A 15081-nucleotide genomic window follows, 5' to 3' on the forward strand; every position below is an offset into this window, starting at 1 on the left:
CTCTGCAGCTGGTGTGTGCAACGTGGGACCCCAAGAGTTCATCTGTAAGTTTAGACTTTACATCTTGTTTTTTCTGTGGGCTGTGGGGGGTGAGGTAAAGAGTTTACATCCAAGCTTTCAGTTTCTTCGAGATAGAAATGGGTATATTTGAAAAGACTTCTTTCTGTAAGTCTTTTCTTCCTCAAAGGAGAGACTCGAGCATGTGCAGTGGTGGGGTTACAGAGCAAAGCTTTGCTACCTGCAGAGTAGAGTTGGGTGTGTGCAGGCAGGAAACAAGGTACAAGACAGACCCTCTGGGCCAAACTGGTGTTAATTTTTCATCATAGTAACAGTTTCTTTTTGTAAATAAAACCTGTGCTGCTTCTACAGCATTTGAGCAGGTTGTGTATCTGTTAAGCAGCTTTTCAGTAAGTTTGCATGTCCTGTTTCTGCTCTGGGTTGAAGCCATCCTTATGCCCCATTCTAGACTAGGAAAGCTGCCTTGGCCTAACTAAATTTTCAGACATACCCCTGTCTCCTGCATCAGGGCTGGGGGGCAGAGGGGGCTTTCTCTGGCCCTCCAGCTCTCTTGCTCCTGCCAATTGTTTCTGCTCCCTGAGACCAGAAGGTGAAGGCTTGGACTAAATAATAATCTTTAGTTTCATCCTGTTTCTTCTGAATTCACAGTGGCTTGCAATTCCTTTTACAGTTTTTGACTGAGCCCAGATCTTGTCTGAAGTTGGAAAAGCAAATCATACCTTGCTACTGTTAGAACTACATCTTCAGGTAGGGTAATAAAGCTCATGTAGATATGGTAATTCTTCATAAAGGATGTTTATTAGATAAAAAATGTTATATGACATTTTCTGGCAATTTCAGTCACAATATCTTCTGTCAAACAATACAAAACTCCAGCCATATCAGACAGCTTTATTATTAGAAACTGAATGTAACATGATCATTGTAAACAGTGCTAAAAAACAAACTCCCTTGCATTTCTCAAAGAATAGGTATAAATTTAAGACTTGTACTATGTATACATTTCTTGGATGATAATGCAAAAACATTTCACCAAGTGCAGGAATTGTTTAGACTATGGACTCATAACAGTGCTTACAAATAATCTTTTATGTCATCCACGTCTTAACTGCTCGTGTGTCTGCACCCCGCCCCAGGTACAGATATATCTAATAAGGTAATATTTACCCAGAGAAGCAGTGGAGTTAGATAAAATTTGAGGCCTGTTTTCTATCAAATCTGATGTTTGCAAAGTCTGCTTTCAAACTGCTGCTCTGCTGGGTGTGTGTTACAGCGGAGTGTGTTACAGCCAGAGCCCTGGGTGTGGTGTGAGTTCACTTCTCTGCTGCTGATTCAGGAAGAAAAATGTTACTGGACAAATTCTGTTACTGATCAAGACCACCCAGAAATTAACTTAAAATCCTAATATGTGAACTGAGAAGAAAGGGATCCCACTTAGACCTGTTTTATTCCAGAGCTCAGGTCTCCAGATATTGGGGGGAAGAGAAATAGTGAGTCTTTGGCAGCAATTATTGCTGTCTTAAGGTTGAAATCTTGCTTTCTGTGACTCCACAACTATCAAAGGCTTGTATCAAGGTACACTTTCCTAGTAGGTTTCAAGGAGTTAATTGTGGTTTTCTTGCTCCCTGGTGCTCAGCCAGGGCAGTCCCATTTTTGTTTCCGATGTGTCAGCAGACACTTGCAGTGCTGTATGTTCTCAGAGCACAGTGCCTGTTGTTACAGTGCTACACCCCTTAGGTTCTGCTGCGGGGTGCATCGTTTTCAACCTCAATATTGAAAGCCACAAGCCCATTAAATGAAAAGCCTAAATAAAAGGTCACATTTTCATTTCCAAGGGGCACTGATTCATGATGGAGTGCCAGGATGGGGAGCTTCTTTTTGTGACCATATATAAACAAATTCCTGTCCTCTGTCCAGCCAGAAACTCTTTTGAGACTGTCACGAATCCTGGGAATATTCCATACAGTTCCATGTAGCCACTTCATTCTCCTCTCATCTAAGGGCCCTGTAATTAATTTATCAATTTTAACTTTCTGCACAATCTTACTTAGGCCATAACCCTTTCCCAAAAAAAAATGGGTGTAGATTCTTCTCCTCCTGGTAGGGACATCTTTCCTCTTGATGTCACATAAACGTTTCAGGGTTTGAAGGGCTGAAGTTAGAATTTCATCTTTATCTGGATTACAGTCTTTGTCCAGTGCCTCATCTGGCCAGTACAGCAAGGTGAGCAAAAAATAGGCACTTGCTGGAAATGGTCTTTTTGCTTTGAAGAATCTTGTACTGAGCTCACGAAGAGTTTGCAGTGGAAGAAGTTTGGCTGATCCTGGTGCTAAGCAGGCTAAGGTGATGTGGCACAAAATATAATTGATCAGGTCATTGTCCTCCAGCCTGTCCCTCAGTGGGTTGTCTGGATACAAACTGAGGATCCTTTCTAGCTTTTCAGCTGACCTGTTCTCTTTCTTTTCTGTTAAGAACGACAGGATATTGGTGACATTTCCTCCACCATTCTTGTAAATGCTCATGCGTCTGATCAGCTCGGTTTCAGGGCCGTTGTTGCTCTCCTCAATAAGTGATGCTGAGATGAAGTATTTAGCATATACCTCAGACTGTCTTTTCAGCCATTTTCTAGGATTATAAATTTGTTCTTCCTTTTCATCACTTTCATCATCCTTGTCTTGGTTTTTATCTGTCTGGAAATAACTTAGTTCTTCTGAGATCCATTCCAGAGCATTGTACAGGTTCTGGCGCAAGCCCTTCAGGCGGGAGTGAAGCCTCCCCCATGTTCTTTTTATCTCTTCAGGAATGTAATCTGTGGTGAGGTATTTCACAAGCTCAGTGTATTCCCCCTCTGGACTTCTGCGGAATACAGGGACTGTGGACAGGAACCGGAGGAGTCGGCAACCTACTTCTACTTCTCCATGAAAGCCAGCGTTGTTCATAATTTCACGTTCTGCTTTCGCAGCCTGTTGTGCAGCCCTGAAGCATTTCATAGCTTTAAGAGCAATTTCTATCTTCTTGATGACCATTTCAGGGGTGTCCTCCTCTGTCATTTTATCCACAGTGAAACTAAACCATTTCCTGTAGACTTGACCTTCTGTATCTAAAATAAAAGAGTCATCTGGCAAATGACCTTTTGCAACCTCTGCCCAATGTTTTGCATCTTCGAATTTTTCATTGATGTAATTTAGCCTGGCAACCTGCTGGGCAAAAAAAGGATCTTTTCCAAGGAGTTCATATGCAGCTTTTAAAACAGCAATAGCTTTTTCACAGTCTTCAGCTTCGCAGACGTGTTCAATGAATGGGGAGAAGAGCGTGTCGGTGTTGTCACCCCTGCTTCTTTTATCTCTTCGAATAAAGAGATGTTTGATAAACTTTATGAATTCTTCTCGTCCAAATCTGTTTTCAAACAGTGTCTTTTCCTGAATAAGATTCATTGCAAGTTGACTTTGAGATTCATTTCCTGAAAGCTGATGGAGAATTTCTTTTGCAACCAGGCAGTGTATTATCCGAACAGATGAAATGTAACTGGTACTTTCCCTTAGCTCGATAAAAATCATTCTCGCTTGTTCACTCAAGCGATGTTTGAAATCATATACTCTTGATGTACTCTCTGTGTATGCCCCCAGTCCCAGAAAGGCCTCACAGTGTGACAGGGAAACATAGGAATTGGGTACGTAGCAATTGAGCAAAGCCACGTAACGCATCAGGCAGGTGTCCCGGGAGTGAAGGTCTATGCCGTGCAGTGTGTGCGCTACCAGGTCTGACACGTACGTGGCGTTGAACTCCTCGCACATCAGGACAAATGTAAGTATGAACTCTGGCTTGACATCTTTCTGCTTCAGTTTCTCAAGTTTGGTGTTGAACAGACTTTTCTCTGACTCTGTCAGCTTGTGAGTGACAGCGACTGTGTCCAGTGGAGAAGCCTTGCAGAGACTTTCAGGGTCATTGCATCGTCTGCAGCATATGAGGATGAAGTAAGGTCTGGGGGTGTTCATTTTCCTGGTTGCTGCAGCCTCCAGTAACACAGTCTGTAGTTCTTCAAAGTACTCATCATCGTAATCTTCGATCAGGAGGAGCACAGGAAAACAGTGAGTGATTTCTCTTTCTTCATAATCTTTAAGTGCAAGCACATGGTTACAAACAGTTGAAGGTGGATATAAGGTCTTGATAACAGCACATCTGAAGTGCTTTCTGCTTTTCCACAGAACTTGCCGTGCTATTGTGCTTCCACCGCTTCCAGGGTGGTGAAATATCTTTAGTTTGGCCACAGGGTAGTTCAGGACACTGCCTCGTAAAATACCATCCAGGAGTTTGCTGGCGGCCTTGCACGCTTCCCGTTCAATGATGTCCCCACAGAGCCTTTTATCAGCAAGCCACAAGTTTTCCCAGATGATTTTTCTCCCTCGGTAAAAATTTTGTTCTATTTCTTGTATTTGTTTTTCAGTCCAATGGTTTGGTTTGATATCATCACATTGGTCAGCACAAAGGATTTCAAGGGAGTAGAGTTTCTCTTCTTCCCTTGAGGGCAGTATACACACCCCTCCAGTGGACACAGGCAGGTGTCTGGGCTCAGCTGTGGAAGGCAGCATTGCCTGGACAGTGGCATCGATGTGACTGAGTTTCATGCCCACAACACTGCGTTGTTCCAGTGTCTCAATGCTGCAGGATGCCTGAGCCAGATTAGCCCACCTTCCATAATTTTCTCTGGACTCTGCAATGCAAATGATGTACTCCATGCCATTCATCTCTGTATAGAATTCCTGAAAAGTGTCCACAAGTGGTTTTTGCACTGGTGATAGCAATAGGAAAAGCACAATGAAAGACCTCTGTGGCAGGATTTCCTCACAGATACAAGTAATTACTTTCTTAAGGTATTTTTTTTTCGTTCTAATCCATGTGTTTTCATCACAAGGTTTTTCATCCCCGAGGAAGTCACTGCGCCCATTGCAGAATATCCAGCTGGTCTGATCAAACAGTTTCTGAGAGGGAGGGGTATCGGTCTTAATTTCATTGAAAAAATCCTGTAAAAAGTAAGAACTTGCTTCATGGTGCTCTTTGTACTTGCTGCACAGCCCTGACACATTGGAATGTTCATCAAAGTCAAAGACACAGAAAATGTTCAGGTGCATTAGAAAGTTGATATAGTTCAGATTATCCTGCTCACATCTGTTTGTGACAAGGATGTACCGCAGGGAATCATCCATATAGCTTTTGCCATCATTTAACAGGATTGATAACTTTCTTCCTAAATCTTGAGGTATTTCTGTGTGCACTTGTGTGCTGGAGAGCTCAGCTTTTTCTCTCTGAGCATCCCTGTCTGGCACAGCCTGAATAAAGGCAGTGAGTTTGTTGCGCTGCACAGGTTCAGACTTGGCTCCTACTCTCTGGTAGAGAGCTGGCTCTTTGGTCAGGATCACCTTGTGGCTGCTTTCGTTGTATTTTGGCAAACACACTTCAAAACAGCTCTTCTTTACTAAGGTGTATGTTGGTTCAATGTCAACCTCCACCACAAACCTTTGTGCCTGAGGGTCTTTTGAAATCACTTCAACAAAAACAGGTGGGTGAATGCATTTCCTTGCAGTTTCCTGTAAATTATCACAAAAGCACTTTTCTATATATAAATCCAGTGCATCAACATAGTCTTCTCGCTTTTTGACCTTTATGCCAACAATCTGTCCGTGTTTCCAACCCTTGTCCTCAACACTGTCCATGACACCAAAATGGATGGTGCCGTTTGTTCGAATGTTCATGCAGGCTGAAGCAAATCTGATCACTTCAGAGGCAAACTTTGACTGCAGTTGCTCTTTGTTCAGTACTGCAGCAGTGGCCAAAGATTTGTATTCATGGCAAGGAATGATTAAATCAGTGACTCCTGATTCTGGAGCAAGAACTGTGTCTTTCACGTACTTGAAGTCAGCATCCTGACTTTTAAAGGGTCGGCAGTTTCTGAGCTCCAAGACCTCTTCAGGGCTTTGAAGCTGGGCCTTGTCACACCTCCTTTGCCTCTTGCCAGAGGCAGGAGCTGTGTTGGCAGTGCTGGTTGCTCCCGTGGCCCCAGAGCTGCCTCCCCCAGCCGTGCTCTGAGCAGGGGCAGTGCTGGGAGTCACGGGGGCTCTTTGTGCTTCCCTTCTGTCCGGCACTTTGCTGCTGGAATTCTTGGCTTGCTGGGCATTGCCCTGGAGCTGCCTAAGTTCGTTTCTCTTGCGGATTAAGATCTGGATTTGGCCTCCCTTCATACCCATGTCTTTGAGGAAAGACTCATCCAGTTCCATTAGTGCTGGACCTGTCACTTCCTCTGTGTATAGTTTTTCTACATACTCTTTCTTGATTCCAGTAGATTCCAGCCAGCATTTGACATGGTTCTCATCCCAGTCATTCACAGGTAATGTTTGGTAATCTAGAAGTTGAAATTATGTATTAGAAATATAAACTAAAAACATGTCAACGTGCTTGACAAGGCAGAACTGGCCACACTGAATGCTAGATTGTTTTCTTTCTACCAGTCACAGTGAGAGAGCACATCTCAACTTCTCAAGACTGTCAGCTCTGATGACAAAGTATCCTTAACCTTAATCAGAAGCAGTCCTAGGCAATGGTACAAGACTAATAAATCAGCAAAGCAGGAAACTATGAAGGAGGTTTGGAAGTGATCCTGATGGGGAGTCATGGAAATAACCCAAATGTTTTGCAGGGAAGGAATGATGTGATAAGGTTATGGGAACTGACAGGGCTGGATTGTCTAACTGGAGAGGTTTGGGCAGATCATTTACCTACTTGAGGCTGATTATTTTCTGTTAAAGGAAGGTAGCATCAGTACAAACCGTAAGATGATGTTAAGAGTACTGATTAGTTCCCCACTAGAGATGAATCCTTAAAATGCAGATATTAAAAACCAAATAGCTACATATAAAGTACAAATTTTTCTGAAAGCAATACTTACCCATTGTCTTGGGTGAGGGAAATCCTGCTGTTAATGCACAAAACCCTAGAGAGGGAAAAAATAACTGTCTTCAGATTTACAGTTAACATTCCTGTTAGTTCAAGCTGACTTTGGTGTTCTCCCAGTCTTCTCCCCTTCTTTTTGGTCCCAGGTCACTTCTGTATCTCTGGAAGCCTGGCCTTGCCAGCTGTGCTGCCTCTGTACAGCTGTTCTGTGGGAAGGCAGCTGTTGGTGCTCCTGACACACGTGGGTGTGAAAGAAATGGGAACTGCTGGAGAAACTTGTGCTGCCAGCTGAGCCCTTCTGACAGCTCCTTCTGTTGGATACTGGAAAAGAGGAGGCCCTGCATCCCCCACGTTCCATCCCTTGCTCACTCTCCCTTTCCCTACCTTTTGTTCCCTCATACTCTTTTTTCTGAGTACAGTCACCCCCTCTCCCTCTTTTTTCCACATGTTCTGGTGCTCACCAAAACTTCCCTGAAGCAGTTCAGCTCAGTGCCTGACCCAGCAGAAGGGTTTCTGTTCAGCGCGGTGTCCTCGCCCGAGACTTCACATCCATTGCCAGGGGTTCAGAGAGGGACAGCAGGGACAGCTGGCTCTGTACTGCTGGAGGAATGGGATAAATACACCTGCTCAGCATCCCAGCACGGGACATTCACACAGCAGCCACAGCCACCCAGCGAGCACAGGTCACAGCGAAGGGTGGGTGGTGGTGGTGGTGTTCCTTCTCTCACAGTGTGAAACCTCAGCTCTGCTGGCTCAGCAGGTGCAGGAGCTGTGCCAGCTCCCTGCCTGCAGCAGTGCCACTGACAGCTCTGGAGGTGCAGCAGGAGCAGCACAAAGGCAGTGCACGGTGCTGTGCAAGCAACACTCGTCTGCAGAGGTGTAACTGAGGGAACCTGGGACCGCGGCCTGGCGCGAGGTGAGTGCGGCAGAAGGTGCTGGTTTGGGTCTGGTAGAATAGGGGATGCTAGAAAAGAGTCACACTTAGCCTGTCAGCACCTGGTCAGCCCTGCAGAGCTCTGGTGTGGGCAGGTGGCTCTGAGGGGAGGCTGTTACTGGACTGCCCTGGTGTGCTGTGGGTGTGAGGGGATCCCTCGCAGTTGACCTGAACAGGCTGGTTGGGAAAATGGTGGGAGACATTTCCATTGATACTTGGTGCAGCCTTCCCCGAGAAAGAGAGCAAAAAGTGTCCCTGAAATACGGGTCTTTTAGTTCCTCTGGTCACCTCCCGGGGCGGGGCTTGTGGTGGATCCTCCCCCCCCTTCCCCTGCCTGTCTCTGTGCCACAGCGACACTGTGACAGCGAAGTCAAGGATCAAAAACGAAATTTGTCGGGGAATCGAAACTGGAGTGGAGGGGGGGGCAGGGCTGCGGGAGCGCGGCCGGAGGGGCCCGCGGGCCCCTGACACCCCCCGGGTTTAAGAGCAGCCGGGGGCGGCGGTGGATTCGTGGTCCCTGCAGCCCATGTGTGCTCCAGCGGGGCTCGGGTGGGCAGGGAGGGGTGTAGCTGCAGGTGTCGGGGGGCAGAGGGGTCTGTGCCCACCTCCCTGAGCTGCTCCGACAGGCCCACTTGGTGCTGCCGAGGAGCTCTTACCCCTGCGGGATGTCAGGGGCAGAGCTGGGCTGGGGGCACTGGAGGGACAGGCTTGCTTTTCCTAAAGCCTGCTCCCGGGAAGGTAACCTGCCAGGCTGGGAATAACCCCCTTCCCCCGCAGGGCCCCTGGGCACAGGGAGGGCTGGAGGCTTACCTGGCAGAGCCCGCGGGTAACGGGGACGTCTCCGGCGCTGTCCTGGCTGCAAGGAAAGGCTTTTCCACAGGAGGGAGGGAAGGTGCTCCAAGCTGCAGTGTCAGGCTCGGGGGGCCTGTCTCAGCTGCACGGGCAGCAGTTCCAGCACTGTGTGTGTTCTGCAGGGCTCCTGTGGGTTTGATTGCCAGGAATAAAAAAAGGAACTACTTTTGAGAGAGTCCTGATGAGCCACTAAGTCTCCACCCCGTTCTGAGCAGGGTGGTGCTACTGGGTGGTACTACCTTTGCAAAGCCCCACTGCCATGTACGTGTCAGGGTGTGTGTGGCAGACAACGTTGTCTTGCCAGCTTTCTTCTTCCTGGAAAGCACGTGATCACCAGCTCAGTTGCACCAAAAAAAATTAATTTATGGCTATCTCTGGACTGCACAGCAGCACAAATTCTTGCAGCCATTTTATCTTACCTGCTCACCTGCCTCAGCTTCCAGGAGGTGATGGTGCCTGGGGCCTGTCACAGTAACACAGTGAGGTGCCCAGGCCCTCCAGGAGGCTCAGTGCTCACTCACCCCAGCAGCTCGGTGTGGTTCCTGCACTGGAGCCCCATCTGGGATTAGCAGGCAGGCAGTGGTTCGAGCAGGCTCAAAAATCAGGCGTGTGCCTCTTTTCCAGGGAGGCAGGACAGGCTGCTCAGACAGGAGCCTCTTCCCTGCTCCCTGCCCCCAGCCCAGTTCTGGCAGCAGACCCCAGACACACATTGTCACTAAGAGCTGTGGGGTTTTAATCTGAGTACAAGTCTTTATTTAGTAGATTTATAAAAGAACTTTACATGAGAAGTACAAAAATATGAAATAGGCTTTGAATCTTCTTAGGTAAAATTACCATTATTTTTTTCAAGCTTTAGAAACATGTAACCTGCACAGTTTGGCATCTTAGGTAAATTGCTCTCATACATTATAAAACTAGGAAAAAAGCTTCCTTTAAAGTAGCTGTATGCACCCAATCATACACATTACTGGCAATAATTTATTAGTTTAAGACACAATGGCACAGTCATACAAATTCCCACTCTGTAATTTCTCCTTTAATTAGTTCATTGAAAGATGCAGTATCACTTTCCTCTTCCAGTTTTTATGAGGTGATTAAATACAAACACAAACCTGATTAAGACTGATTTGGCATGTTTCATACCTGTGCCTCTTGGATTTGATACCACTTTGTAGTAAAAATTAAATAAATATAAATACCTTAAATAAATACATAGTAAAAGAACACCCCAGTTACATTACAGAACTCAGCATTTCTTCATCCTTTGCACACATGATGCTTTGTCAAAACTTCAGGGCTAGTGAAAAGAAATACTGCATCCTTACACACCCAGGCTGCCAGGCATGGAATCCCCAGCCCACACAAACAGCTCCATGGCACCCCTTAAACACTGCCCTGGTTTCTCTGCTCCTGACAACTCTCCTTGTCTCCTCTTTAGCTCCTTTTCCCCAGGACTCTCTCACCTCTGGCTCCGTTTTCCTGCTGCTGAGGGACAGCTGATGAACCAGGAGCAACTCTGGGCTGCCAGGGCTGTGCTTCCTGCACGGGCTTGTGCAGAGCTGTTCTGACCCTGTGATTTAAGTGGAGGGCTGGTCAAGCTCTTCTGTGAATACTGGTGGATATTAAACAGTGAGGCTTGTTTTCAAAGAAGGTAAACCTTGAACTGATTTTTCAAGTCAGTATTTTTTAGAAGTTCGTTGTATCTGCTCAAGTACAAGGGACTAATTTTCTGGGGCAGTACAGATTAACCAGCAGTGGTTCTTTCCTACTGGTTTTGGATAATGAGCAATGATTCCCTTTGCAATCACTGGTGTGCCCAATACCTCACGGGGCAGCAGTGCAATGGCAGGTTCGGATGATTTGCTACAACCAAAGGGCTCCTTTTGCAGTTCCCAGTCCTTGGTAATTATGATTTCAATCACTGTATTTTGATTTTTTTTCTTTTTGTAGAAAAACACATCAGTTACAAAATCACACACAGTACAGGGATGTTGGGTGATGGTTTTATCCAGCTTTTGCTCTCCACTTCCACAGTCTGGAACACTGCCCTGGAGTACGACTCCATCCCCAGGGTTCCCCGCTTTACCTCTCGCTCCTTGGGCTCCCACCACCTCCTGATCCAGCGCAGGCAGAGGGACAAGGCACTTTTTGGAAGCTTGGTTTCTTCAAAGAGAGAGAATTCAGCTCTTTGATCCCACTTTTCCCTGCTAAAGGTAGGCCTGTGCTTGGAATGTTGGTCCCAGAGAAGAAAGCTCCATCCCTGTCCTCAAACAGTGTCTCCTGCAAGGCTGAGCTCTGCAGAGTCCTCGGGGTAGTAATGCTGGAACAGTCTCTCCTGGCAGCAGATGTGCATGGCGTGGTAGGTGTGCAGGAGCAGGCGAGGGAACCGAGCTGTGAAGTAACACACAAAGTCCTCTGGGATGGAGCCCAGGGTCTCCTGCACTTCGGGAGGGAGTTCCCTGTAATGGTGCTTCTGGGGAGGAAAAGAGAAGATGGGAAAGCTCAGTTTATGTACAAGGAGCCTCTGGTAAATAGAGCTGTTGGTCTTCCTGGACGAGGAAACCTCCTATTCTGTCGTGAAGGAGCTCAGTGCCTAAACCAAGGGATGGCACAGGCTGGCACCAAGCGGGGGGGGTGTGGTGCTGAGGGAAAGGAGTCCTTTACCTTATTTCTCATGGCCCTCAGAAGGTCCCGTACTGAGCCTCCCTTATAGGATCTGAATTTTCGAAGATCTGCAAGAGAAATGACACGATTTCTTCTTGTGTTGTGATGCAGTTTTAGCTGCTGCGGTGTGTCCCCACACCACAGATCCTTGTAGGGCTGTTTCAGTACATAAACATGGACTTGAGCTTGAAGAAATACTTCACTGACAAGTAAAGGTCATGTGCCAAAACAGAGACAGTGCAAGAAGCTGTCTCTGTAAGAAAGTAAGTTATCCTTACTTTCCTGTCCCAGCAAACTGGGAACAGCATCTAACTCCCTTCCCCTCGTTAAAACACTGCCCATTACCTGTCTGAAGAGGAACAGTGATGTGCTCTCTCCAGTCCATTTTCACCACTTCTCTTCCACCTCTTTCTAATTGCTTGACTATTGGACCATCTAAAGATTCTTTCTCTATCCGGTCACTGACATCCTGGAGGAGACAGTCAGGTTATTTCTAGTTTTATTTCTGAGTTTTTCCCAACAATTTCAAATTGCTGCTTCTGGCCAATTACAGCCTATCCTGGTAATGAAGTTAGAATTACACTTCACTCCTTGACAGTGCTTGGGAATAGGATGCAGAAGTTTCTGAGATGATTTGTTTCACCATCTGCCAAAGCCTTTTTAGCACACAGGAGATAAAGCCTCAGGTCCTCAGCCAGTTCCCACCCCAGATCAGGACATATTCACTGCTGTTCCTGAAACCCCCCTGGCCACATTCTCAGTCCTGTACTGCTGGAGACCTTCCTCACACCAAGGGAAGTTGATAACAGCATGTTCTGGCCTCCTAGACAAGGTGGTACTGGGTCAAAGGTTGGACTCGATCTCAAAGGTCTTTTCCAACCTACTTGACTCTGTGACTAAGCCAATTCCTTAGGAGCTACTCCCAGGTATTACAACTTGGCTCTTCACTCCTCACAGAAAGGCTGTGGCTTCTGAATTCAAGACGTGAACAAAGTCTGCAGGAGTCCTGAGAACTCAAGGAGAGAAAAGGTCACCACAAACCTGAAAGAACTGGAGCTGTTTCTCTAAACTCCAGAAGAAGGGGTGTTTCAGCACACAGCTGGCAGACGGCCGTTTCTGAGGGTCCATGTTTATCATCTGCTCGATTAAATCACGAGCAACTATGTCTTCTGCAAGGAAAAGGGTGCAGGGAAATTTATGGTACTTCTTTGGTTTTATTTCATTTTTCCTACACTCTTAGGCTGTGGGGAAATGTAACATTTTGTACTTTTACAGTATTTTAAACTTCACAAATTCATCATGGTCTCTACTTCCTCCTGCCCTGCTAGCTCAGGTGTGCCCTCAGAGACATGCTGGGCAACAGCAGGAAGGCAGAAGGGTTGACTCAGAGACTAAGAATATCACAGTGCAGCTCTCTCCTACCCTTTAACTACAGGAAATAACTTCACAGGATTCCAAATGTGTATCCCAGAGATGCTGTGGAGTACTGTAAATGAGAACTTTAGGCCCTTTACTTCAGGAGTACCTGAGGAGTAGAACTGTCACTGCTGCCAGGCTGGGAATCCTGTGAGCCATATTTCTGTCATTTCTGTTGGCACTTAACACCGTGGGACGCTCCCTGATCTCTGTGGTGTGTCCTTACCATGTCTCCCTGCATCCAGGGCCTCCAGGCTGTAGGCTCCCAGCAGGATGTTGGCTTGCCGCTGCAGGGACTTGCCAAAGGGGTGGCCACCTTCTGACACCACGTAATAGAAGACACAGCCAGCTGAGAAGATGTCCACGGTGTAGGTCTGCAAAGAAACAACCTTTAAGAGCAAGGACATATTTTTCCCCCTGAAGACTCTGATCATCACAGGGTGGTTATTTTCCATCTTGGAGCAGAAGGAAATTTCCAGAATGGCACACTGAGCTGCAACGGAGCCTGAAGGCCCAGGCACCAAGTCCTGTGCATTGCAGGGTCTGGGCTGCTCCTGGGGAAGGGGGAGGACTTACAGGGTTCTCTTTGCAGTCCTCACTCAGCATCTCTGGAGCGATCCAGCCCTCGGTGCCCGGCACGCCCGAGCGGCGGCTGAAGCTGTGCCGACCCACCGCCAGCTTCTTGCACAGCCCGAAGTCTGAAATCATGGCCTTGACCCTCCCGTGGGCATTGGGCATCGAGATCAGGATGTTGTGGGGCTTCAGGTCTCTGTGGACTGTTACAAACACCCATTTACCACTCAAGCACTCCCAATATTTGCATCTCTTTCAGTGAACCTTTCCTAGGGCTGAACTTTGGCTTGTTAAACCGAAGTGCTGACTTCAAAGGATTGTCATCACTTTTTTATTCCATCACCACTAGTCCTCATATTCTATATGACTTCTATCCAAGAAATGCAGCCCCCTGCACTAACAGTAAGGACTAGCTTCAGTACTCCAGGGCAGCAGAATGTTACAGGGACAAGGCTGGCATCAAATCACAGAATCACAGAATGGTTTGGGTTCCAAGGGACCTTTAAAGAGCATCTCATTCCAACCCCCCTGCCACGGGCAGGGCCACCTTCCACTAGGCCAGGTGGGTAGACCAGAACCAGAGCAGTTTCTCTTCTTTTTCCAGTGCAGAGAACGTCCCCCTCATGCAGCCCTGCCAGGAGAGGCTCTCACCGATGCTCAGGGAGTGCAGGTACGCCAGCCCAGACGTCGTCTGCTGCAGGACAGTGATGGGCTGTAAGCCATGGTGGCTGAAGGCCTTTTGCTCAACATACTGCAACAGAGAACAAGCAGAGTCAGCCCCAACACTGCTCAGCAGCTGCATAAATGGTAAATCCATGCACTTCACCCCCCCCCCGAAAGGTTCAACTGGGTACGTTGTGCCAGCTGGTAACACAGGGAAAAGAGCTTTGTTTTGGCTGAAGGTGCTGATCTCTAAGTGTCATTTCAGGGCTAGAATTCTGTAGAGCACTGTGCTCCACCAACAAGGGCAGAGAGCTTTCAAAAGTCTGGGTGGTAGGAGGGGGAGAATGACTAGAAAAAAAAATCAAAAGACAACAGTGTCTGTCCTTAAATCAGTCCAGGGTTAGGGATGTCTTCCTGATGGTCTGAAAACACCCCTGTCCCAGGAATGTGGAATTGTCACAGAGGTGACGGTGGCAGTAACTGGAACATCCCTGTGTCAGGCATTGAGCAGCTGAAGCTGGAGGGCAGTGAGGGCCTTGCAGGGAGCAGTTCCCCGTGTCACCTCCTGCAGCGTGGCCGCGCAGAGCTCGATGGCGATGTACTGGAACTGCCGGTCCCGCTCCGTGCAGAAGTACCGGATCACGTTCGGGTGCTCGTCCGACTCCCGCAGCAGCTGCACCTCCCGGTCTGCGAAGCTGAAGCACTCGGGGAGGATCCTCTTCACTGCCACATCCCGGTTGTCAAAGGTGCCCCTGCAGGCAGCGAGGGAAACCACACCAACCTTCACACTGTGCACAAGGCGTGGCCAGAGGAATCAGGGACGTCTGGGCACTAAACATTTCTTAGGGAAGTACATAAAAGTTTTTGCTGCTGAAGAAAATGCATGAAAATACTCCAGACACATGCAGAAAGTTTCACTTCTGTTCACATTAGGTATGTGAGGGCATTTATAAAAAATAAATTAAAAGGGCCTAATGCAAACACAACATTCATTGCTCTGTTCAATGCACACATTC

At 47.3% G+C, this 15081-nt stretch overlaps 2 protein-coding genes and 1 long non-coding RNA gene across 7 annotated transcripts in view; 1 reads left to right on the forward strand and 2 right to left on the reverse strand.

Annotated features, from left to right (window-relative positions):
• Positions 1-797: 797 nt before the first annotated feature.
• LOC135424780 (sterile alpha motif domain-containing protein 9-like) lies at positions 798-8979 on the reverse strand. Of its 4 annotated transcripts, none has more exons than XM_064676367.1 (4): positions 8708-8979; positions 7425-7560; positions 6959-7003; positions 798-6415 (listed from the first exon to the last, which is right to left on the reverse strand). In XM_064676367.1, the coding sequence occupies exons 3-4, from the start codon at positions 6960-6962 to the stop codon at positions 1752-1754; spliced, it is 4668 nt and encodes a 1555-aa protein (XP_064532437.1). In that variant the 5' UTR covers positions 6963-7003; positions 7425-7560; positions 8708-8979; the 3' UTR covers positions 798-1751. The 4 variants fall into 4 exon arrangements, with proteins under 4 accessions (XP_064532437.1, XP_064532435.1, XP_064532434.1 ...); XM_064676365.1 differs by having other exon boundaries at positions 7425-7563; XM_064676364.1 differs by having other exon boundaries at positions 7425-7927.
• Positions 8980-9474: 495 nt separating this feature from the next.
• Positions 9475-15081, reverse strand: part of ERN1 (endoplasmic reticulum to nucleus signaling 1) — a 32284-nt gene continuing 26677 nt past the window's right edge. For both annotated transcript variants that reach the window (XM_064676370.1, XM_064676369.1), the window contains exons 15-22: positions 14628-14817; positions 14054-14153; positions 13406-13605; positions 13056-13203; positions 12455-12582; positions 11759-11882; positions 11414-11481; positions 9475-11222 (exon numbers count right to left, since the gene is read on the reverse strand). In XM_064676370.1, the coding sequence (XP_064532440.1) occupies positions 11016-11222; positions 11414-11481; positions 11759-11882; positions 12455-12582; positions 13056-13203; positions 13406-13605; positions 14054-14153; positions 14628-14817 (1165 nt within the window). In that variant the 3' untranslated portion in view covers positions 9475-11015. The remainder of the gene's footprint in view (positions 11223-11413; positions 11482-11758; positions 11883-12454; positions 12583-13055; positions 13204-13405; positions 13606-14053; positions 14154-14627; positions 14818-15081) is intronic.
• LOC135424801 (uncharacterized) lies at positions 10850-15051 on the forward strand. The gene is made up of 3 exons (XR_010435356.1): positions 10850-10962; positions 12371-12613; positions 13075-15051. It is a non-coding gene; the product is annotated as an uncharacterized LOC135424801 (long non-coding RNA).

The sequence above is a fragment of the Pseudopipra pipra genome, chromosome 19 (genome assembly GCF_036250125.1).
Source record: "Pseudopipra pipra isolate bDixPip1 chromosome 19, bDixPip1.hap1, whole genome shotgun sequence".
In the NCBI taxonomy this organism is placed as follows: domain Eukaryota; kingdom Metazoa; phylum Chordata; class Aves; order Passeriformes; family Pipridae; genus Pseudopipra; species Pseudopipra pipra.